Source organism: Clavelina lepadiformis, chromosome 3 (assembly GCF_947623445.1).
Source record: "Clavelina lepadiformis chromosome 3, kaClaLepa1.1, whole genome shotgun sequence".
Taxonomy (NCBI): Eukaryota; Metazoa; Chordata; class Ascidiacea; order Aplousobranchia; family Clavelinidae; genus Clavelina; species Clavelina lepadiformis.
Window position 1 is genome coordinate 16,896,176 of NC_135242.1, and position 25,020 is coordinate 16,921,195.

A 25,020-nucleotide genomic window follows, 5' to 3' on the forward strand; every position below is an offset into this window, starting at 1 on the left:
GCAAATTTAAATACAGCGTTTATCACAGAAGCACTTTACCAAAAATGAGAATTATTCAATCATTCCATAAACAAATTTTTTTGAACGGCGTTTCCAACAAATTCTTCATGCAAAAAAACAATTACTGTAATAACTTTCTGCTGCTCTTACCAATAGCTTACGAATATGCCCAAATAGCCTACAGTCAAGACTACAAAAACACTCAATGAAACATTTAGTGTAATTTCTACAGTAAATCTATGCTTGCAAGATAATTGCACAATTCCACCAACGAAAAAATATTTTCTCGTAAAACAAAAAGCAGCAACAGTTTTGTTGCAAATTGGCGATCTCGTGATAATTAAAAATTAAACGTCCAAAAATCTTTTCAATTCCTGGCAATGACGCCATCACAGTGACGTCAAAATAGGGTAAATGCACTTTACATTAGAATAAGAGAGCGAACTATACAAACACTCTTGTTGAAAAACAGCGATTTAATATTAACAGATTGCTATGAATAATATACTGAGGAACAACACGTACAACATGAATTTTTGTTTTGAGTAAGAGAAGAGAGCCATTACACTCGTCGCCACCATTTGCATAGAGCGTATTTAATTAAGCATAAGCAAATGGCACTCAAGTCATTCAACGGCTATAAGTTAAGAAAAAAAGTTAAAAATAGACAATCAATGTCGAACGTCCTTAAGATAATAGTCGCCTTGTTCTCTGTACCGTTGGTTTAATCTGAAAAAAAAACAAAGTATTTAGAATCTACAATCAAGTTTATCAACAATTAACATCAGTATGTGAATGCATGTGTAAGAGCATCGAGGTTCTTAACGTAAATAACCAAGCTCTTAAATCGTATAATATCCTAAACACACTTATATATTTTGCTTAACTAGATTATTACAAAACGAAATTCAGCATTACGGTACTTACAGACAAGGATTTTCGCACATACTGTTGGTAACAGCATCCGCGAAGTCTTGAGTCAAATCACCAATGCCTCCTTCAGCTACAAACACGTGACTTGGATCGCTGGCGATCGTCTGCAATTCGGGCACATTTACTTTGCCAGCGCCAATACCTATGGTATAAACCTGTTTTCAAACAAAAAACAAAATTATAAAATACAAAGATATACCTCATATTAACTATAGGTACACTTTGATATAATTATCGAACCTTACACCAAACTATATACTGGATATATAGGCAAACAGTTTGAATGCATAAAATACTTAGGAAAAATCTATCTTACCGTCGCATCTTGATCTCTCAAGTTTTGGGCAGCGGCTTCAACATCGTCTTCACTTTCGCCATCAGTAACGAGAATGACGTAATCATGAGCTTCTGGTCGATTTCCAGATGCTTTCAAACTGTTGGTGGCTACGTGAGCAAGAGCCCGGCCAGTGTTTGAACCTGTAGAGGCAAAGTGAAAGTCCTATGGTTAATTTAAATAAAATGTAAATAGTAGCGGAAAATACGAAGCAGCGATAAGCACACAAGGTCGGCATGCCACTTACGACCGATCGAATACACAATCTGCTGAAAATAAACATAATATTTACCTCGCCCTCCTTGCTGGAGATAGGTTATAGCGTGCTGCAGAGATCTCAGATTGTCGAGTGAACCAAGAGCTATTTCACCTCTGGCATCGACCTCTCTATTATATCTCACTGCGCCAACTAGGAAATCGTCTTTTCCGATTTTAAAGGATGAAATGAACTGAAGACATATATGACAAAATTTTACTTGCACAGTTGCAGTTGTTAACAGTAAAACGTCTAAACGATGGAATTATTTCGAGTATATAATGCACGATATGATTATAAATACGCAAAATTTTAAAACACTTAATTTTGCAATTACCAAGTTCACAAATTTCAAAATCTTGGTCCAGTTGTGGAAGCCAATGTTGGCGCTGCTATCCAGAACGAAAAACAAATCGGCCTTACCGTTGGAAGGGCATTGTTCTATAAATCAAAAAACAAGCTATCAGAAACCAAAAAGTATTGCTTTCAAAACAGTAATCGAGCCACATCTCTGACCAGAATTTAAAGTATTTAACAAATTTTTACTACAACAAAGTAACTTATTAAAAAACAACTTACGAGCACAACATGGTGGTGTTCCGTTCCATCGCCCATTTTCTTGACACGTGAGTTGATTTAGACCAATCAGATGGAAATCGTTTCCAAGGCCGTCTTCATCGTTGTCACACTGGAAGCTAAAAATATAAACTACAGATACCACATTGCTACTTGTGAAATAATCAAACTTTATCAACAAAATTTTCGCTTAAAAATTCAGTTTTTCATTGTGCCCCAATTCACCTGCATTGTGAGTGGTGGTAATTAGAGTCAGTACAGAAAACGTGGCCGTTCTGGAAAGTTTTTTCGAAATTGATGTCACATCGACCTGTAGGGTAAAAACAGTTAAAAGTTGAACTCAATACTCATACAAGTCTCTTATTATTCAAAACGCTTCTGAATATGGATACTTTTTGAAAACGTAATGTTGCTAACCTATGCAGTCCGGTCTTGGACTTGTCCACTGCCCATCAAATCTACATGTGGATACGGTGGTATTGGCAGGTTCTAAGTGATAAAGATCGTCGCAAACGAACGAACATTCTGATCCATATTCGTTTGGCACATTTCTGTCGCAAACCACAAGGCCGTTGGGAAGATTAAGCGGTGGGCAGGTACCAACTGTGAAATGTAAATCCGATTTAAACCAGTCTGCATACAGTTGTAGATTTAGTTTTATAAACAACATAAGTTCGTTCTAGGCCGAACATAGAGCTTCAAAATTTATATCAAATGTTTGAAAAGGTTAATCTTGATCTGGTTGCAATTAAAACAGATTTATCTTCCGTGAAGCAACATGTTTGTTATTTGTGTCCACAAATGTAGTACAGTTCAAACACAATCACTTTGAGATCTAGCAGACGTAAAAAAACAAAAAGATTAGTTGGAGATTTTATGTACTGTATATACTTACGTTGGCAAGAAGGTTTATCTGCGCTCCATCTGCCATTGCTGAGGCATGTAATTTCTGGCTCTCCGTGCAATTCGTAACCATCGAAAGAACAAGAAAATGCCACAGTCGACCTGTCGGTTGAATGAACAAGTTTATAACGTTATCAAATGTTAAAAAAGAATAGATGTGGATGCAATAAATCAAGTGTGCGGTTGATAAACACACTTACCCCACGGTGTTGAAATTGGTTGCTGACATTTTTCCATTTTCGATTTCCAAGTATTCTGCATTGCAAGTGACCACTACAAAGAAAAAGATTAGTTACTCCTACAACTATCTGTTTATATTGTTTTCCAATTACGCCAAGTCTGTTTACCTAAAACGTACGGTTACCTTCGCATTTGGGCATGGAACCGCTCCAAGATAAGTCAGCTCTACAGCGCGTTGTTGGTGACCCAACTAGTTTATAACCTTCGTCACATCGGAACCTACATAAGGAACGGTACCGGAAACTTTCGACGCATTCCATTTTGCCGTTGTCTGGAGTCTCGATTGCCGGACACGAAAGCTCTGATCGTTAAACGTTTCTTTTAGTCATTGGCAGTGTATTGTATACAATACACCAGGTAAAGCCACAATGATATGATGTACTCTATGCTAAAACTCTCGCCTCAAACCTTACACTTACTTCTACAGACTCCGAATGGAGGAAACCATTGAATGCCATCTTCAGAATCAACGCAATTGCTTCTTGATTCTCCCACAAGTTGAGTGCCTGGGTCGCATAAAAGTCGGCATTGGCTGCCTTCGCTACATTTGACCACTCCAAGAGCGAAAGGCTGTAGATTGAGAAAAATAAATTCGTCCTTTACACTTCGCGTTGGCAATGTCAAAATCTTGAAAACACCAATAAACAACACTGGGTACTGTATTTACCGCTATAATATTGTTAACTATTGAAGAACAACTTTTTCTTGGAACACATTTCGGTGTTGGAATGGACCATTCTCCATTGGCCATACATTCTGCCTTTGCTTCGGTATCGGATGATTGATAGCTTGGCATACAGAAGTACTGACATTGAGACTCAAAGTTATTCTCGTCTGTGCAGACTGCGTAACCGTTTTCCAAAATCATATGGCTTTTCGGGCATCTTATTTCTGCGGAAAATAACAAAAAGAAAACACAAGTTATAACAAATTACAACACATACTGCATACAAATTTTTTTAGGGCAATCAAATTTTGATTTTCTTAAACTAGTAAAGACGAACTTTCACATGTTGCTTGAACACCGTCCCAGACGCGATCGATTGTGCATATCAGCTGGGCTTTGGACTGGGACAAACGATATCCTGGAATGCAACCAGCCACTGCGCAAGTTGAACCAACATGATGCTCGTCTGTGCAATCGATACCGACGGCATTAGGTGGAAGGGCTAAAGCGGGGCATTGTATTTCTAAAAGAAAAAATGGGATCAGAATAAATTTCTGAATTCCAGAGGCTTCAAGTGTCACTAAAGTCCATCCTGTCAATAAGCGTACTTTTGCAGCCTTTCACTTCAGGCCACCACTGATTGTCGCTGTCGCAGACTGTGAAGTCATGATCGCCATCGGGTTCATAACCGTGTTCACAAGTTAGCCTGCATCTTGAGCCAAATAAGGAAGATCTTGTACAGGTCAGCTCACCATATTCTATGGCCTGTCACAGAAGTGTTCATACAAATGAGTTATGTCCGTGGCTAGTAATTTTTAAATTTACACAGTTCATGTATATGTTTATTAACTGATTTTTTCATCAGACTTCACTTTGGATTAACTTAAAATGCTGGATAAAACGTGAAGAAACATACGTCGTTCATTTCTTCCACGGTTGGTAAACACTCCGATCTTATGCAACGCGGTGGTTCATCTACGCTCCACACACCATCAGCAGTACAACGTATCGGAGTGTTGGAATAAACGTTATCGAGGTGGTCAACCAAATCGTAACCAGGGTCACAAACGAATACACATTGCGATTCAAAGAGGTTTCTGTCGCTGCAACGAATGCGACCATTTTCCAAGAATTCATACCCTTCAGCAGGGCAAGACAACTCTGAAAAATCCAAATGCCAGAATACAGAAAAGAGGGAAAGGTGGATAACTTTACAAAAAGGTTATAACTACACTAGATTGCTCATTACTTTCGCAATTGCGGACCACTCCTGTCCATGAGGCGTCTGCTCCACACTGAAGGTCGTAGGTCGTATCATGAACACCTTCTATCTCAACCAGTTTGTAACCGGGATGACACTTGTACATGCACAAAGACTGATATTTAAAGTTGTCAGTGCAAAGCAACGTGGTGTTTTCGGTGGCATAAATCTCGGGGCAAGATATTTCTGAAATGTTTTGAGGATTTGTTAATATCTCTTTCAGTTTTTCATAAGTTAAATGTTTGAAAGTAAATTACTTACTGTTACAAAGACCAAGACCGTTACTCCATTCTTGTGAATGAAGGCAGCTTGTGGTCGGCTCTCCAGTCATCTCATATCCATCGTAGCATTTAAGTAAACATTGAGATCCAAATTTGTTTTCATCTGTACATGTGACGTCGCCGTTGATTTGCGCCTACAAAATAAAATTGTTTTCAGTGCTGTCGTAAAAAATGTTTAAAATACCACAAGTAATATTCATACTAAATAGCAGCTTATGCAATGATTGCTTAAATTCCTATCTTTTAAACTGAAAGCAGTGCAAGAAAATCATAGCTACCTCCTCAATACTTGTATCATTTGCTGGACATCTGTTATTTTCACAAATGGGAACTTTGCTGCTCCATTTCTTATCCATCGAACATTCGGCGGTTTCTGACTGGCCTTGGATCATGTGGTACCCTAGTTCGCACTCATATGAGCACACTGATTGGAAAGCATTTGATTCTGTGCATTCCGCCACTCCATTTTCTATCTGAAGATGCTCTTCTGGACATCTTATTTCTGTAAAGCAAACAATTATAAATGTTTGCTTGCCTTCATTGCACTTAAAAATGACAAGTAATGACTTTCAACAACAAAAAACTTACTCTCGCAAATGGGGAATTCACCGCACCAATCTCCGTCGCTTCGGCAAGAAAGACCACGTTCTTCATCATATTCATCCTCCGGATCATAAAGTTCATATCCAGGGTCGCATTGAATCTGACAATGTGACTTGAACAAAAAGTCATTGGTGCAGGACAAAGTTGCGAAGTCGGGTATTTTTGGTGCATGGCATTCGATTTCTGTAAAATGGTCAAGCCATGAAAATGTTTCTTGTCACAAAGGTAAATATGTACGTATAATTCGCCAAGACAGGCCTAATATGTTGAGAATTCAAAATGCACTCCATCTCACTTTCACAGTGACCCAGCAACGTGTCCCATTCCTTGCCTTCCATGCAGGTCGTTACATTGCTGCCGCCAACCAACCTATAGCCTTTGTTGCACGAAATCGAACAAGTAGACTGGAACAGGTTGTCTTCCGTGCAGGTAATCTTCCCATGCTCCTCCGCCTAATTGATTGAAGGAAAACCAGTTAGGGTCATCATTGAATGCATCAAATTTTTCATAATGCATGCTCACTATTTCACCTCAAAGCTACTGCACCGTATGAAAGTTTGGCATATATTTTACCTCTTGCATGTCAGCAACACTTGGTGAACATTTGACTCTAACACAATTCGGCGCTTCAGATTTCGACCACGTTGCATCACTCTTACATGTCACCACAACGGAAGTGATGTCAAAACTATCGCAAGGGTTGGAGAGTTCATAGCCTGGATGGCAACGGAAGAAACATTCCGAGCCGTAAAAGTTGGACTCGGTACAAGTGATATTGCAGTTTGGAACAGAATAAACCCAGCTTTCCTCTGGACACTTTTTCTCTGGAAAAAAATTGCAGCTGAGAACAGTTTCGTGACGCTAACATAAGAGAAGAGTTTGCCTATAAACAATATTCGCAAAAAAACTCACTTAGAAACAGGAATAAGAGCAACAAAATATTTTACGTACTTATGCAGCGAGGAACTTGGCGGGTGCGATGATCTGCCAACGACCACGCCCGATCCTGCTTACATTCGGCAGTTATTATCGCCGGGGTAAATATTTGCTCTTCGTCGTCAAGCACTGGTAAATTCAAAGATATTTCCGGTCCATTTACAAACTCGTGGCCGTCTTCGCAGGTTAGATTGCATTCAGATTGGTAGTTGAAGCCGTCAGAGCAAGTCAATTCACTGAATTGGGGTGGCTCAAAAATTTCACATTCTTTTACTGCAACAAAAATTAGACAAGTGATTATACTGATATGAATTAACATGAAAAACAAATCACACACCGCTCACTGTTTTCAATAATGAAAGATCAAAACATTTCAACAAAAAGTGCAGTATCGAAAAAAGAACGCTTACTTTGACAATAACCAATGGAGTCATTCCAAGCGCCCTGTTCGTTACAAGTAATCATTGACTGACCAATGAAATCGTAGCCTTCCGGGCAAATAAGCTCACATTGTGAACCAAAGCGGTTAGCTTCAGTGCAAATAACTTCGCCACTCTCCGAAGCCTGCAACAAAACATAAAATGTTTAAGATGTAGGCAAAGCAAAGTGAAAAAAATGCCGTAGAACCATAAGAAGCAACTTTACACACACCGCTAAAAAGTCTTCATCATCATGTGGGCAGGTGTTCTTTTCGCAGATCGGCAAGACTCGGCTCCACTCGCCATCTTCCAAACACTCAGACGTCACAAACTCTTCGTTGATAAACTCGCTGTCAAAAATGTGGTATCCAACTTGACACTCATAGTGACAGACAGATTCGAAGAGATTGTCCTCCGTGCAATCAACCGAACCAAACTCAAGCAGCAAATGAACCTCCGAACAATTAATCTCTGTTAAAAAAGGATGAAAGATTTTGTTAATAACCATCTGTGCGTACATCTTTTCTCTTTTGGATTAAAGCTCACTTCGACATTCAGGTGGTGGGGAGGAGAAAACCCTGTCAGCCAAACAAATTGTTTCTGGCGATCCGACCAAGTAATAACCTGACGCACACTCGAAATGGCAAATTGATTCAAATTTGTTTTCATCAGTACAGGCCATATCGCTGTTGCTTGGCAACTCGAATTCCTCGCAAGTTATTCCTATTTTAAAATATTTTAAAAAGTTGTAGGTGAGGTTGAATGAAATAAATTGTAGGGTTTAGAAATAAGTTAGCTGAAGACAGAAAGAAAAAAGGTTATACAAATATTACTTTGGCAGTAGCCCATCTCTCCGCTCCATTCAGCCGTATGTAGACAAGTGATCTCTTTTTCACCTCTAACAAGTTCGTAACCGCTCGGACACTCAACTGCACAGTTAGATTCAAACAAATTGTTTTCGGTGCAAATCACGCTGCCAATGATTCCAGCCTTGAGAATTAAACAAAAGTCTAACATGGTTCAAATATTTTCAATTAAAAATTAATAATCTAAAATTGGCAAGAAAAGGACACTAATAAAGAGGTTAAGCGGTTTACCCGAACTAAACTTTCGTCATTAAGTGGACATCTCTTCTTGGAACAAGTTGGTTTTTGATTACTCCAAGTTCTAAATGCGGTGCAAGTTGCTTCAGAGACATCGGTGCTTGCCACTTCATAGCCCGGTTCACATGCGTACATACACGAAGACTGGTACCGGTTCGACTCGGTACATTCCACCTGACCGTGTTCCAAAATAAGATAGTCGCTTGGGCAGCTTATTTCTGGTTAAAAACAGGCTTGATTGAACTTTAAATACATCGGTTATCGCACAACAATGATAAATATAGTCAAATTTAGTCATGGTATCACTTATCAGTCGTATCTACAAAATATTAAAAATGCAGTGACTCACTGAAACAAGATGGAGCAAGAGTTGTCCATGTTTTGTTTGCCTGACAAGTACTTGACGGAGAGCCTTCCATCTCATAACCAGAGTCGCAGCCAAACTCACAAAGTGATAAATATAGATTTGTTTCAGTGCAATTTAGATCGCCATTTTCGACAACCTCAAACTCGGGGCATTCAATTTCTACAAAGAACAAAGTGTTTGCATCACAACACGCCAAATAATCAAAAGCACAAATTAAAAAGATCTAACAAAAAATCAACTGTTAATTGACTTACTGACGCAATATCCAATTGTTGGTTCCCATTCTGCCTTTTCATTACAACGCGTCTGGCTTTTTCCGCCTTCAACCAGATTGTAGCCGACATCACATTCAACCGTACAGACGGAATCGAATACGTTTCCTTCGGTACACGTGAGTTCTCCATTTCTGCCAGCCTAAGCAAAAATATTGAGTCGTTGTTTATAAAACGCCTAATTTATGCATCTTTATATCATGCAAATGAATCAGTAACTGTATATGCTTTACCTGTATGATACTCTCGTGATCATGTTGACAGATTTTTTTCTGGCAAACAGCTTTATCTTGGCTCCACGTTCGGTCTTCTTCGCAGATCGTCATTTTACTGCCAGCAGTTACCTCATAACCGGCGTGGCATGCATACTGACATCTCGATTCGTAAAGATTTGATTCTGTGCATTCAGCTTCACCGTTTTCAATTTCCAGGTAGCTTTCTGAACACTGCACCTCTGCGAAATTCATAATAACAAAGGGGTCAAGTCGACCGAATGCCCAAAAGGGAACGTTTTTATTGTAACAAAATTACAGAATCCTTACTTTGGCAAATCGGAATCAGATTGCTGAACTGTCTGCTAGCCTGACAAATGGAAACACTCTCTCCAACTAGTTCGTATCCTGAATCGCAAGAAAATGTGCACGTTGAGAGGTATCTGTTGGCCTCCGAGCAAAATACAACTCCGTTGTCTGGGGCTTCGAAAGCTGGGCAGGTTATTTCTGTAATAACGACAATAATGTTAATAGGTGGCGCTTAAGTCTTAATAGTAAGCTAACAAATATATCCACAGGTCAACAAATTTATAAACAAAGGGTCATTAATTGGAAAACATTCTTACTTTGGCAGAATCCAGACTCTGTACTCCACATCTTATCTGACAAACATTGTGTAGTTCCAGTCCCACCAGTCAGTTCATAGCCGACGTTGCAGGTTAAGGTGCATTCAGATTGGAAACGATTTTCGTCGGTGCAGATAATTGAACCATGTTCCAAGGCCTAATAATACATTTCTATTACCAAAAGCTGACATAAATAAATACATATTCAAGGCGTCAACGACGCAAAGAAAGTGCCCTTACTCTGAGAAGGGTTGGGTCTGCTTGAGAGCATCGACTCTTTATACACCGTGGTTCGGTTTTGGTGTCCCACTTGTAATCGGATTGACAGGTAGCGGCACTTACGCTGGATGAGGTAAGCTCATAGCCTGCATCGCATTCGTACGAACAACGAGACGCAAATTTGTTTGAATTGGTGCAAATGGTCTGGCCATGAGCAAGCTCCGTAAAGCCAAATGGGCAAAGTATTTCTGAAGAAAAAATGATCATTGTCAAAGTTTCCAGAACCCGTTTTGGAAATTTAAAGCCGTTGTATATGCACTTTACTGCTTAAAACATCATATAAGCCGTCTTACCTCTGCACGTGGGCACAGGTTTGGTGTATGTTTGATCAGCCTGACAAGTTGCACTGTCGGATCCAATTCTCTCATATCCCAGGTCACAGCGGAAGCTGCAGACGGATTCAAATCTGTTGACGTCGGTACACGTCACAAGTCCGTTGTCAGGTGCAGATATTACAGGACATTCGACCTCTGCGTTCAGACAGAAATGCGGTTAGACAGTAATCATGAAAATATCTCCCGATTTGTTTTTATGGTAGTGTTTCGTCACTCACTTTCACAGTATCCAAGGGTTGGCGACCAGTCAGCATCAGCTGTACAACGTGTTGAAGCGGGGCCTTCTCGGCGGTATCCAACGTGACAAGTGACAGTACAACGCGAACCAAACCATGCAGATTCGGTGCATTCCACCATTCCGTTAAGTTTTGCCTATGATACACCAATGACGGCAAATAGTGTGAAAATTTCGGTACTAAACAAAGATTATTCTTTTATTGTCACGTATCGGAAAAGTGTACCTTCGTAAGAGCGCCATCATTCTTGGAACATTGCTTACGCTGACATGTTGGTAAGCTTCCACTCCAAGTACGGTCTGCCATGCAGGTCAGAGTAGCTGTTTCCTCGTCAAACAAGGTAGTGGTTGTTCCTGTCATTTCATATCCGGGATTGCAAACATACACGCAGCGTGATTCGAACCTATGCCCATCAGTACAAGAAGCGTTGCCGTTTTCAAGAACTGTGTGCGTGCTTGGACATTCGATCTCTAATGTAACAGTTACCAGGGAATTAGTGGGAAAAATACAAAATTACCATAACAGGTGAACGTGGTTCAAAACTTGATTTACTTTCGCAAATTGGTTGCATATTTGAGAAGGTTCTGTCTGCCTGACAAGTTGATGTGCTTTCACCAACTAGATCGTAACCAGAATTACATTGGAAATTACAGGTTGATTCGAAGAAATTAAAGTTAGTGCAAGCGAGCAAGCCATTGTCAAACTCTTCAAAATCTCTGCATTTCACTCCTGTAATTGTAGGAAAAATACGATATTATTAGTATACAGCATTAATATACATAAAAAATTTAATGTAGCTAGACAAAAAAAAATCTTACTTGTACAACGACCGATGAGTTCAGACCATTGACGCAACTCCGTGCACTGAGCTTTATCTGCTCCATTGATTAGTTCATACCCTTCATCGCATGCCAATTGGCAAACTGATAGAAAACGTTCGGCATCCGTGCAGGACAATTTTCCATTTGGTCGTTGCTTAAAATAAAAAAAAGCTTAGTTTCATTGTCATCGAAAACAGCTGTAAATGTTTCGCAAAATCTAGATGAAACTCACTGTTTCCAACAGAGCAACGGGTGGATTACAACTGTGTTTGACACAAGTTGGTTTAGAAGTGTCCCAGTCACCATTAGCTAGGCATAAAGATTCGATAACATCATTGCTCCCGCCTTTTGTGTCGTTACTAAGTGTACCAAAAATGGAGTTCTTTCTAAATTTTTCAGCAACTGTTCCCTCGTCGAATTCATAACCAGAGTTACAGCTGGTGGTGCATACCGATCCGTAGAAATACTCGGAGGTGCAAGACACTTCACCGTTTTCAATATATGTGTGCGACTCTTCGCACTGGACAACTAAATTTTAAGAAATACAAGAAATATATAGAAAAAATCCAATTCACCGGAAAGAGTATAGGAAAAATAGGAACACTAACTTTGGCATCTTGGTGGGGCGACACTCCAGATTCTGTTTGCTTGACAATATGTTTGTTGCGATCCAATACGATTGTAGCCTTCGTCACAAGTGAAGGTACATAGTGACTGATAGAGGTTTTCTTCGGTACAAACGATATTGCCATTTGCAATAGGCTTATGCACCGGGCACTGCACTCCTGAAAAAAAAAACGAAAGAAACAAGTCAGTGGGTGCAAATCTGTAATTAGCGGGTGCTAATGATCAAAAAGTAATTTTTGCTCAAAATTCTCACTTTTGCAATGACCAAGCTCCTGTGTCCAGGACTGAGACTCTGTGCAAGTGGCGCGTGCTGCTCCTACCAGTTGATAACCCAAATCGCATGAAATCCCACAGGTAGATTCAAACAGGTCTTCTTCAGTGCAAGTTATAATACTTTGCGATCGTAGCTGTTATCACAAGAGGTTTTTTCAAAATAGTTTTTCCTCTATTTCGTCTTTAATATACAGTAAATCTATTTAGCTTGCAATAACACTTACACTTGTCATGCTCGACAGTTGTGGTGTGCACTGCTTTTTTTCACACGTAGGTTTAAGAGCAGACCAAGTACCGTCACTGCGACAGCTGCTAACTGGAAGCAACCGGTTTGTACCAAAAGGAGCTCGATCCACTAAGGCGGGGGATGAAAACTGATAACCAGCATTGCAGGAATATTGACACTGTGACTGGTAAAAGTTGGAATCAGAACAAGACACTCGCCCATTTGATAAAACAATGTTTTCCTCGGAGCACTGTATTTCTGGAAAAAAATGTAGTGAAATAAAAAAGTTGGAATATTTTGGCCGAACACAATACATAAATGATGATGTGCAGTTGGCCCTTACTTCGACATCGCGGGGGATTAGCTGTCCACAGTTTTGTCTCTGTACACTGAGCCTCGTCAGATCCCACCAGTTCGTAGCCTTCGTTGCAAGAACTTTTGCAAATAGAGCCAAAGATATTTCGATCCGTGCAGGTCATTTCACCATTGGCAGGGGTTCGAATTTCTGAGCATCTCACCTCTTAATTATGACAAAATAAAAGTTACAATACAAGTGATCGTTAAAGCTGGTCGTAAAATGCGCCTATTGATATGCCACGGTGCATTTTTGAAAAAGGAAAAACCTACTCAAGCAAATGGCTTGATCTTGGCTCCAAGTCCCATCGTCCCTGCATGTGAGTACAGCAGCTCCATCGCGTGGTTCATAACCCACAGTGCATCTGATTCTACAACGAGTCCCAATTAGCCTTCCGTTGGTGCAAATTAGCCGGCTGTTGTCATCATCAACAAGCTCCGGACACACGATCACTGCATGTCAACAACAAGTTAACATCAGACATTACGAGTTTATTTCTATGTGATTGTATCGAGGTTTAATAACACTTTGTAAAACAGAAAAGGCCGCATTACATTTGCAAGATTTTCCGTCAGACAACAGTCTGTAATTCTCTCCACAAGAGCATTTGTAACTTCCGAGTTCGTTAGTACAGCTTTGCTCACAACCACCATTCTCGGTATTACATTCGTTGATATCTAAAGAATTTGGTAAAAGTTGAGAAAACAGGAACAAGCTGTTTATTTTTTCATTTAAGCATTTCATTTCGTTTCATTTGAGAAAACAGTGCATTCCAACCTGCGCAAATTGTGTCATCTTCTACGCTCCACTGCCCGTTCATTCCGCAGCTGCTGACGTCAGATCCCGATAGACGATAACCGGTGCTGCAGTTAAACGATTATTTTCAAGTTAGTTGAAGTAAGAAATATAGAAACGAAATTTAGTTAAAGTAAACACGGGTAGGAAGAGCAGCGTTAGTGAAGGTAACTGTGACAGAAATTCGATCGCAATTATTCGCGGCGACTTCTCTTACCTGCAGGTCAGTTTGCACTTAAAATCTACGTAGTACTGTGGTATTCTACGAACCACTGCTTCGGGCGGTCCACATCGGTATTCAACGTTACGATTTCGCGTACGAGAGGGATCCTTACATGTTACACCTGAAAGAAAAAATTTAAACAATGTTAGTTTTTTATCAATACAACTCCGGAGATTATCATTCATTGCATTTTATCTCCTGTCTTAGGGCAATTTGTTAAGGTTTCCCTTATACTCACGTTTGCAGGTAGGAACTCGACTGCTCCATCTACCGTCGTTGCCGCAAATTATTTCTGAATTACCAATAAGTTCATATCCATGGTCACAAGTCACGGTGCATTCCGATCCGGAAAATATTGTTTCTGTGCAAGTAGATTTTCCTTTGTAAATGAGTGGCAATGGCCTACATCTTCTTCCTACAGGAAACAAAAAAATGGTTTTCCAAAGAAGTACAAATGAAAGCAGAAAAAGAATTAAATCTTTAAACAAAACATTTTATATTATAGGTCGTGTTTCATCTCCAAACGCGTAAAATTACTTACGAATGCACACAGGAGGCCTCAATGACCAAATACCCAGGGACCTGCCAGCTCTGCTTGGCAAGCAAGTAATCCTGCTTCGGCCAGCAACCTGGTAGCCAGGTTGACATCGGTAGTTGCAAACGTTCCCCACTACACGGTAGTCTTGTAACGAGCATGTCCTAGTCATACCAGACGCCAGGTCGACTTTTGGACACCTGGTTCCTGTAAAAACATATTGAATACATGAAAACATGTTGTTGCTGTCAGAGCAAAACACATGCTAACGCCATCGAATACCCATTTCAGCATTTCTAATTAACAAAAGGGGCAATTTCAAATGAATGTTGCCCTAATTAAAATTTAGGACGCTAGTCTTGCCAAAAAAGCTTTTAACTTACGGAAAGTAATTATCCAACCATTTTGCTTATCCTATATGCAAAATCTTAAAATGCTTTCACAAACAACTGGCATATTTCAAACAAATGTGATACATACATCAAGCGAAAACAAAATGTCAAAACGTGATTGAGTTTTAAATAGATAAGCTTGTGATTGGCATTAAATAACGCAAATAGAAAGCTAATCTTGAAAAATCGCCACGCGCAAGTCTACTCGTGTTTTCTTCCAAGTTGCTGCTTTCGACATGATTATAGTATTGCGTCATTTCTTACTTTCGCATTTAGGAATATCACTCGACCACTTTCCAGTGTACTGGGCACCGGCACGGGGTTCCTTTAAGGCTTCACACGTGATCTGAAAATAGGCATTACAATGTATTGTTAACCTGCTCAGGTTTCTATCCACAATAGTTTTTAATGTTTTGCAACAAAGATTGCCTGACGCCTACCGATCTTCTGGATCCTAGGCCGAGCCCATATCCTCTGTTGCAGGTAAACCTACAGACACTACCTTTGCTCCTTCCGTTATTGCAGGAGTAAGAACCGGATAGAAATTGACCAATTGGCCGACAATACACACCTACAGTAAATTTCAATACATTTTAAATTATTTGTCTAATTTGTGATTAGATTTAAAGACATATTTTGGTTGCTAAAAAGACTCACGTTGGCAGGTTGGTGAAGGATTACTCCATCTACCAGACGATAAGCAAACCGAAGAGCTTGCTCCAATGAGAGAGTAATCAGTGTGACAGCTGAAAGTGCAGTTTGAGTTGTAAAACTGTTGATTCGAACATCTCATTAAACCGGATTCGGGTTGTGTCAAACCCGGCTGACAACGAAGGCCTAAATTGTGTATAAAAACAACACGTTTGTTTCCAGCTCGTTGAAATAAGTAAATCAATAAATCAATAAATCAATTTTTTATAAATAATATTTCAGAATATTTTCTAAATACAAGATCGAAATCTCACGTCTGCATGCTGGTGGGGAAGTCCTCCAGACACCGCTACTACAAGTACTGGTCGTTGCTCCTTGTATGGCGTATCCCCGTTTACATGAATACTGACAAACTGCTGTTTCATCCTCTAGATCGTCGCACTCCACGTTAACATTTGGAGCTGTACGTTGACGTGCCAGACAACCATGAACTACAGAAATTAAAAACTAAACTAAGCTTTGGTTATAAGTGGCTGGTCAAACGTCATGGTGTACCATACCGATACACCGTAACAAGAATGCCAAAAAGCTGACTAAACAAGTAAACTTATCATAAAAAACAAAGCATTTACGTCGGCAAGTAGCTATCCTTGAAGACCAGGTGCCATCTGGAAGACATGTGACTTCGTTATCCCCATTTAGGGAGTATTTTCCGGCACAGCTTATCTTGCACACCGATCCCACTCTGTACTGGTTGTTGCAGTCCACTTGCCGGAAACTGACAGAGGAAATCCTCGGACATGTCGTTTCTGTAATATGCAGCACGGTTGCCATGAAAAAACATAATCTAAATAAGAAATCAAGTGAACATAATCTAAATAAGAGATCAAGACGTCTCGAGTTTGTTAGATCAAGATCGAACAGATTACCATTTAGTTAGTCACCAAACTGGTAAGGCAACAGGATTTTGGTGCAAAATGCTAACAAACCGCCCAAAGTATGGCAACGATCACATTAGAGTTCAGATGAGCAGATGCGTGCTTCCTGACGTGCCATGTTTAAATATAAACTTTTGTACTAGACACTTCAACTCGAACAACTGCAGCTGAATATGCAAAGGTCAAAAGTGAAAAGTTTGTGCCACAGACACTTCCTGAGCATTTCGCATCGTGGCAGACAATAAAGATGATTCACAAAGGTTAATAAGTACAAATTTCCCCAAAAAGGCCGAAAGTGCCAACAACAAATAATGACTTTCACGAATTTTATCAAATCCGGAATCATTTATCACCTTAATGGTAAAAACCTGCAGCCATGTACTTTTGATTAACTGTAAAAGATAAATAAAATTTTGCTGTACTTATCTTATTTGCACAGTCACCAGACGTTCTTTAAATAAGCATTTTGTTTACAACAACTTACACCATTTTATAATTAAACACTCCTTGAGGCTAAACATGAAGGAGGTCCAAAAAAGGAAAAATGGAAAATGCACCTACTACTAGCTAGCGTTCAGTGTTTAGACGATTGCCAAAACACCTTTCCTTCACTTTAGGATTGTACAATAATAATCCTACAGTATTCTTATCTGTTCTATAAATATTAATTCTAATCCTATAATTACTAAACAATTCCACAGTTTCCAAGAAAACCAAATCTTTTTTAGGAAAAATAATAATCTAATAAATAAAATAAAATAAAATAAATAAAATTCCACATGATTAATTCCCTGTTCATACCAAAATTCCAGCGCACAATAGAAAAACATATATCACTTACCAGTGCAAACTGGTTTTGATCCAGTCCACCGGCCGTTTGACGAACACGTTCTTGTCGTACTTTCGGCGGCCAGTTTGAATCCGCTAAGGTCAAACAAAATGTTATAATAACTAAGCGGGTCAAAGCATAACTTTGCTGAATTTTCTTTTGTCAAACAAAACTCTTTCCAAACTTACAGATATTACAATTACCTTTTACATTGAAAACTGCATATCGAGCCCCTGCTGTTCCTCTCTGTGCAATCAATTTCTCCGTTAGGTGGAGCACGAAGCCTTGGGCAGCGAAAAACTGGCCCAGTAGGATCTCGAATCATTGGCTTAACGCAACGAGGAGGAGTCAATATACTCCACGTCCCATCCGACCTGCACACGGATTGAGAAACTCCCATGACGTTCATTCCAGGTCTGCATCTCCATGAACAAACGGATCCTTCTCTGTTCAGATTAGTGCAGTCAACAAATCCCGATTCGGGCGCTCCCAGTTTTCCAGGAAAACATCCTGGAAAATGTCAACATTACAATGTTTTGAGGAACAAACATCAATAACAAACAAACATGGTAAAACATATTTTTTCTCCTTGTTTATGACTAAGCAGAGAAGCGGGCGCTTAAGCATATTCCCTGCGTACTAAGTGTTTTTGGTATCAGTCGATGACGATTACATCATAGATATGTCATAACACCTTCATTAGTAACTGGGATAATAATAAGTACCAAATATGCCTTCCCAGCGGTTAAAGAAATGGCGCAACTATCTAAAAACAGGCTACAAAATTACAAGATTAGCTCAAATTTTACTTCCATTTTAGGTAAACCAGGACAACAAGCTTGTTAGTGTTAAGTGGTTTAAGCGGCGACTAATTGGTAACGTACGAAAAATGCGGTGAAAATTGCGACAAAACTAAAAAATGACTCAGTCTCGGTTGAAATATAGTCAAGAACAGAGTTCAAAAGAATCTTTAGATCATCTATCAAATAGCAGAAAACGAACGACTATGTGGGCGGTTCGACTGCTTATTATAGACCTCAAAAGCAAGATGAAGGGCACGGTTATTAAATTGACCACGTTTAAAGTTTACGACAAACTATTTTTCAAACACGTTTCGATCAGCAGCGTTGTCTTATAACCTACCCAGTAACTGGCTCTACTAGTTTACTTATCAAATCTAATATCAAACGGACAAAAATAAATTTTGACTCAAACGTTGCTGGTTGCGTGTGTCTCAAATACGGCAAAATGTTTATGGAAAATTGATAAATATTGATACATATTAATGTTAATTTAAAAGCAAGGTCTATGTTAAATTTACGTAAGTGTTTTGTTGATAATGCCTAAAATACAAATCAAACTTAATTTTTACATAATCTAAGCCGAAATCTTGTTGGGTGGTTCGCGCAAAACATGCTTTAAAGTGGATGGACGTTTGTCGCTGCAGTTGTCAGTTGTTTAAGTTGTTGTGCGTTTAATTCCGCCCAAACTATACTCTTTTGCAATAAAGCATAAGCAGCAACGAGCACTGGACAAAGTTCGTGAAAGTTTAAATAACGTTTGCTCGAATAACTAAAGGTCTGACAACCGCTTGTAGCTGACTGCAACAAAGAATAAACACAAGCATGGCAGCAGATTGTATACAGATGAGATCAATATGACTTACTGGTAGCGCATGGAAGTTCCTCTTCGTTGCAAAGGTCACTCTTGCACATGCACGAGCAAAACGAGTCCTTTCTGTAAAGATTGATAGAAAGCTGTAAACGTTCATACTATGAAGTAAAACATAAAGAACAATAGCATACCAACGTACACATAAAGAGAGACAAAAAATGGAAATGAAAACGAAGACAAAACGGCATCGATAGTAGTTTTGTTTTTCATTTGCTTTCATCGGCCAACACATTTTAAGACAAGTGAGCGCTTGACAACATGAGATTTTGGAAGATTTAATCAATTACATGCAGCATAAAATCGCGTGCCGTGATTCACTATAAATGATTTACTCCTTTTCATACATCACATTACTTTACTATGCATCACATGGAGTCAAGCGCTTCTTATGATGACGATGTTGAATCATTATAATGCAGTCCGGAAAATTGTGCGAACTGATGTTATCTTTATGTTTTGAACGAAATCACGCCAATTATTCAACCAAAAAACAAATTTCTAGCCAAAGACGTCACACAAACTGGTTTGACCAATTCTAATGTAGAAAGATAACTTTTTAATCTTTTTGATGGCTCGCACGACATCAAAACGCTTATTTTCGTTGGATTAAGCTATAAGTAGTTGACGTAAAATATTGGGAAAGACCCAGCTGTTTAAGCAAACATAACATGAAAATAAACAGCATACTTACACCACGTTTCCTTGACATTCCTTGGAAACATCCTTTCCGCCTCTAATTTTTCGGGACAAGTCGGGGACATACTGTGCACATCTTTTGGTGATCGTGGCAAGTCCGTTTTGGTATCGAAGTTCATTCAAACAGCTATCCTGTTCATTAATTTGTAGATGCTATTTTGTTGCCGCAACCACTTAATGAACTGACATTTATCGTTGGCTATCTCGGTTAGCGAGGGGCTAATGAAAAGCATTTACAAATACACGTTACAACAATGGTTATTACCGTCCCCGCTGGGCATTCAAGAACAGCATTGGTGCCTTTACATTCACTGTTGGTGGCTCGTCCGTTGCATACGTAACACCTCAATGCTGTCATTACAAGAGTCTCAGATGTCGAGCCAACCTGCCTGTTTGCTGAGTTCAACGCCTTAATTTGAACCAAATATTGTCTCTAAAAATACAAAAATAAAACACGACTTTAACTGCAATCAAAGTAAAATACAACACACTGTTTGCTTTACCGCAGCAACAGTTTGATCTTTTAACGTAGGCTGCACGTCATTTAATCTGAAAAGATCCTACGCTTAAATATTAGCCCGTTTAAACGCGCAGAAATACACTTGACAATCTTGTAATTGTCGGATTTGAAGGTTTTGAGATGTCATCTCAACTAAAGGTTACTCGGTTGATCGGTTTAATGTGTAACCACAAAAAAGTTAAATTTTTAGCAGAAAAACATCCAAGTTTTAATCGTTTATTTCATGCACAGGTTCGATATGTCACCCATTACGTAGTTTACTACTAATCGACATTTACCCCAGGAAAAAGCTTCTCCAATGTGGCCTGGCGTCTGTGCTGATTTACCCTTTGTTCATTTGTAGCAACAGTCTGGGCAATTCGTCCATCGCTCCATTCAAAAGCAGACACCCTGTAAAACATTTATGGACTTTTAAACTTCATGCTAAAGTCATGCCGACAGCAAGTCAAACAAAGGGTAGAGTTTTATGTTTCCAAGAGAGCTGTTTATAAGGCACAAGAAAGCCCAAACCACTTCCTCCACTGTTTGAGCAAAGGGTAAACCAAAACAAAAAAAAACTTTGCCAACTATTAATTGAAAAGTTTTGTGGTTTTGTGTTCAGGTTGCAAAGTTATACGGTTTTGTCGCCGTCATGTTACACTACGTATAATGCAAAGGCTAACATATCGGTTTTCTACACTTTAGCAACAAAACGTTACTATACCGTTCGCGGTAATAAACCGCTAATTTAATCTACTCTCACGAGGTTAGAGACAACAAGTTAAGTTAACGATTAATGATTAATCAAACCAAAAAGTGTTATCAAAGCTTGTTATACTCGTATGTCATTAATTAGCATGAATTTGAAACATGCAAAAATGCCATGAAGAATGTTACAGCGCAAAGCTCATGGCATGTTGGGAATCAGCATAATCAGACAATCAGTATAAGGCAAAATATTGTGTGTAAAAATATCGGTTGTAAGTTAATGCGTTTACTGTATTCGTAAGCTTGCACCAAACAACCGCCTTATAAGCCGGTTGAAATTAATTTCTTGGGTTTACTAAAGAACGCGACCCGAAAATGGGATAAATGTCATCAAATCGTAATATATTAACGGCGCCTGTCTTCGCTGGTGCGATCTGGTATTAAAATGTGTAAAGGTCATTGGACTGAGGAGTGGCCGGCTTCATGACAAATAAATTTTAGCGGTCAACATTCAACGTACGAGCGATAGTAAGTTCATTATCTAATGGGCTTACTGGAAAATAATTTCTTAATTTACAATTTGCAGCTACCGAAGGCTGTCAATAAATACAATATGCAACCCTCTGAAATTTAACTGTTACAAATTTTTGTTTGCAAAAGATGTTGAAATAGTACTTGTAAAAATAGCGTATAGAGCAATTTGTTCGAAAGATAATACATAAATCATTCGCTTGCTAGTTATGAGGAAAGCTTTGTTTGTCTTGAAAATTTGTGGCAAGTCATAAGGACATTGTGTTTTAAAATGCTCCAGGCATGCTACAGGCTTTTATCGAAAAAGAATCACTTATATTATCACCATGAATAATTTTGTAGTTGACAAAAAAATTAGTGGGAAAACCCATTATCCTTGCATCGCCATTGTTATAAATAGGCGCGAAATACAAAAAATGCGAAGTTATGGCACGTCCAGTCGCACAAAGGTCTAAACTTCAATGTCACGAATGCCACAGACAATAAACCATGATGAGCCCTCGGGTATTAATCGTGCCAGGCACCATGCAGGAATTGCTTTGAACCTAAAACATGTTGGGCCAGGTACCGGGCACAGGCTAGAAATGAAGTGAAAATTCTAATAATTTTTAAACGTGCGGTTACGTAATGCAAAGAAGCAATTACACTACGTTAGGAAAGTTAGTCTGCTTCGTTATTTATAGCTTAATGTTTTGTTTCGAACCCGATAGTGCCAGGGGTACAATTATTGTTATGCGAAAATACTGCGCTTTGTCGTGACTCACGCAAAAATATTGCCAAGACGCTTAAAGTGTAAACAAAAACGCTGCCAAAATACGCTGTGAGTGTAGCCAAAACAATTTATGAGGAGGCAAGTAAAGTGTTAAACCAAATGCCAAATGTAATTGCATACACTGCAATTAAACAAGAATCGAATTTAGCTGAAGGCAAAACTATGTACACTTACACGTATGTATGAACTCCTTGTACATATGAAAATCCAACTTGGACGGTGGTTGCTCTCACGTCTTCGAGGTTGATTTGCATTCCTCCTCTTCTGAGAGGACGATTTCTCACAAGTCTCGATTGAATCTGTCTCTTCGTCCGAGACAAAGTTACCAAATCGTCTCTGGCTGACATTTCATTGGCTTGGCAAAGTGCAAGCGTCAGCAGTGCCGCCGTTACTACAGCAACGGAAAGCATTAGATGCATCTTGATTCAATGATTTTCTAATCTATTAAAGTATGGCTTCCTGAAATATGAGCACAATTTAAAAGGAAATTTCTGATTCTGATAAATGTTCTTTGATTGTCAAACTGTATAATACTGTACTCAAAGAAAAAAGAAAATTTCCAGAATTACAACCTGGTAATTTCATTACCAAAGATGCAATGTATGGCCAGAGATTGCGATAAATCACCATATTTGGTAAAAGTTCTCTGTCCTTTACACACTTAAACACTTTACCGCGCTACACCTTTAATATCTTCTAATTGCTCAGGCAGCATGATGACCTATTAAGAGTCTTATTTCCAAATTCAGATAAAAAAAGCAACGTGACGGTTACAAATAAAAGTAATCACATGCGTTTTCAAAAACTTGTAAAACCAGAAAACTTGCGGTTAAACTCGGCATACAGTGTAGCAGATCATAACAGAAGACCGTGGAGCCGTCTCTGCTTTGTGAACGAAGCTCATTTCTCGCACAATTTCCTTCTTAAATCAATTATATAAATTGATTATTAGCGTATAGCTTATAGTAAGTGGTGGTTATCAAAACTTCAGTTCAAGTCTGTCAAGGCATGGCTTGGTTTCTTTATATAACACCGGATGCCATTTCGTGTAATAAGGATATTAGGGCTGACCTGATCACAACGTCTTAACCATAATTACATATTATGTTGTCTGTTTCCTAAAAACCAAATAACAAGCTCTCATCACCATCCTTAACCATAACGAAACAATATTTGCGTTTCGAGAATATTTCAGTTATTTGCAAAGTTCAAGCTGAAATAGCAACAAAGTGCGGCCAGCCCATGCTCATATTTCTACATTTTTCTTGGAGGGTGTTTAATTTCTACCTTCATGTTATAAGCACGAAATATTTAAAATAACATGCTGGTAATTTGTAAAATTAGCTGACCAATTTCTTCCTTAACCACGCACAAGACGAGCTGGTAAAAAATAATGTCGAATGTGCGTGGCTTTCTATTTATACCTAACCGTCGAAGGAAAGCCGCCTTTTTTCTACGAACGTCGTGATAAATTGCTGAATACTGATTGACGCAAAATTGCGCGCAAAGGACAAATAAATAAAAACAGACGACAAGAAAAAGGAAAAATTTAAAAACTCTGATACCGTCAGAAAAAATGTGGTGTTAAGTTTTTGCGCAATGTAACGCGTTTAATGTAGAAGTTGGGTGAATATTACTTGTACCTTGTCTTACATCTAAAATAAATTCAACATAAATGCGTTCAAATTCTAGCCCAGTAAGGAGAATATGATTTCACTTGATAAACAGAAGTTCAACAGTAACACGAAATTGGGCGCATGTACCACGATAAGTGGCTTTGTAGTTTTATTGTGAAATGGGGTACGCAAAACAGGCGCCAACGTAACTATATATATGTAAGTAATTTTGCCAATTTATTCAATAGCCTTAAAACAAACCATGGGGTTTTAAAAAAAGATCATAATCATATACAGAGTAATTTTTTGCGATGTTACTTGTGTACATAGGTTGGCACATTCTGGTATAAGTTACAATACGTTACGTGAGTCTCGTAAAAACGGTATTCTTATACAGCCACCTATAAAGCAGGCCCTAACGGAAGTGTATTGTATATACTCCGCTAAAGTACCATATTTCTGACGTTTTTTTAGTGATAATAAAAAACGTTTTGTCATTATTCTTATACTTTCGGCATCTTTTGTAGACTCTCTACGGGCAACCCACGAAGAAACATGGTTGCAATTGCAATTAAAGTAGGAGTTAATCCAAATGTCGTAAGAGCAGCATCAAACTTGCAGATTTTTGTGTCTATATAATTGTAATAATCGGCATAGCGATTGTATAGAAGCCGTTCCAATTTTAATCTTTCTTGTTCTTTCCTTGGTTTACGCTATTGCGTCCCTTTTACGTTTTTCAGTCAAGATCTTAATAGAAACGTAGCCTATATACATTCTAACTTTATACTCCATAACCCTTCAGATAAACGTAACCGTACCGGCCATATACTATATGATTATTATCTATACATATGCATTTGGCAATAAGCAGTATTTTATTTCTAATTAACTTTGAACTGATAGTTATGTTAATACGTTGAACAATAAACGTAGATTACGATGACTGATTACGCACGCAGATGACTGACCAAGTAAGTTTCCTGGAGTCATCAACGCCCCAGCGCAGGACTTTTTCCAAAA

The 25,020-nt window shown here is 38.8% G+C and overlaps 1 protein-coding gene across 1 annotated transcript; it reads right to left on the reverse strand.

Annotated features, from left to right (window-relative positions):
- Positions 1-201: 201 nt before the first annotated feature.
- Positions 202-23,702, reverse strand: LOC143450608 (sushi, von Willebrand factor type A, EGF and pentraxin domain-containing protein 1-like). Its single transcript, XM_076951222.1, has 62 exons — positions 22,559-23,702; positions 20,673-20,784; positions 20,140-20,307; positions 19,870-20,006; positions 19,171-19,241; positions 17,708-18,014; positions 17,517-17,599; positions 16,370-16,546; positions 16,052-16,228; positions 15,744-15,923; positions 15,527-15,657; positions 15,351-15,432; positions 14,701-14,901; positions 14,398-14,574; positions 14,154-14,280; positions 13,919-14,004; positions 13,696-13,818; positions 13,414-13,593; positions 13,130-13,306; positions 12,785-13,044; positions 12,541-12,694; positions 12,269-12,445; positions 11,893-12,188; positions 11,658-11,814; positions 11,392-11,568; positions 11,065-11,309; positions 10,822-10,975; positions 10,562-10,738; positions 10,230-10,456; positions 9,990-10,146; positions 9,694-9,870; positions 9,385-9,605; positions 9,134-9,293; positions 8,862-9,038; positions 8,507-8,730; positions 8,243-8,399; positions 7,956-8,132; positions 7,642-7,880; positions 7,401-7,554; positions 7,006-7,263; positions 6,628-6,878; positions 6,350-6,506; positions 6,040-6,237; positions 5,730-5,953; positions 5,432-5,585; positions 5,159-5,356; positions 4,826-5,070; positions 4,518-4,674; positions 4,247-4,432; positions 3,910-4,133; positions 3,662-3,812; positions 3,367-3,543; positions 3,203-3,275; positions 2,995-3,104; positions 2,517-2,702; positions 2,325-2,409; positions 2,103-2,218; positions 1,861-1,964; positions 1,560-1,716; positions 1,250-1,410; positions 928-1,088; positions 202-729 (listed from the first exon to the last, which is right to left on the reverse strand). The coding sequence occupies exons 1-62, from the start codon at positions 22,801-22,803 to the stop codon at positions 672-674; spliced, it is 10,599 nt and encodes a 3,532-aa protein (XP_076807337.1). The 5' UTR covers positions 22,804-23,702; the 3' UTR covers positions 202-671.
- Between the last annotated feature and the right edge of the window lie 1,318 nt (positions 23,703-25,020).

Excerpts from the sequence above, each read along its gene's own strand:
- LOC143450608 (XM_076951222.1), bottom strand. The coding sequence starts at position 22,803 with ATGCATCTAATGCTTTCCGTTGCTGTAGTAACGGCGGCACTGCTGACG. Across the intron at positions 14,281-14,397 it reads TCGAGTTCCTACCTGCAAAC|GTGTAACATGTAAGGATCCC; the intron begins GTGAGTATAAGG and ends TTTTTCTTTCAG. Across the intron at positions 3,813-3,909 it reads TAGTTAACAATATTATAGCG|CCTTTCGCTCTTGGAGTGGT; the intron begins GTAAATACAGTA and ends CTCAATCTACAG.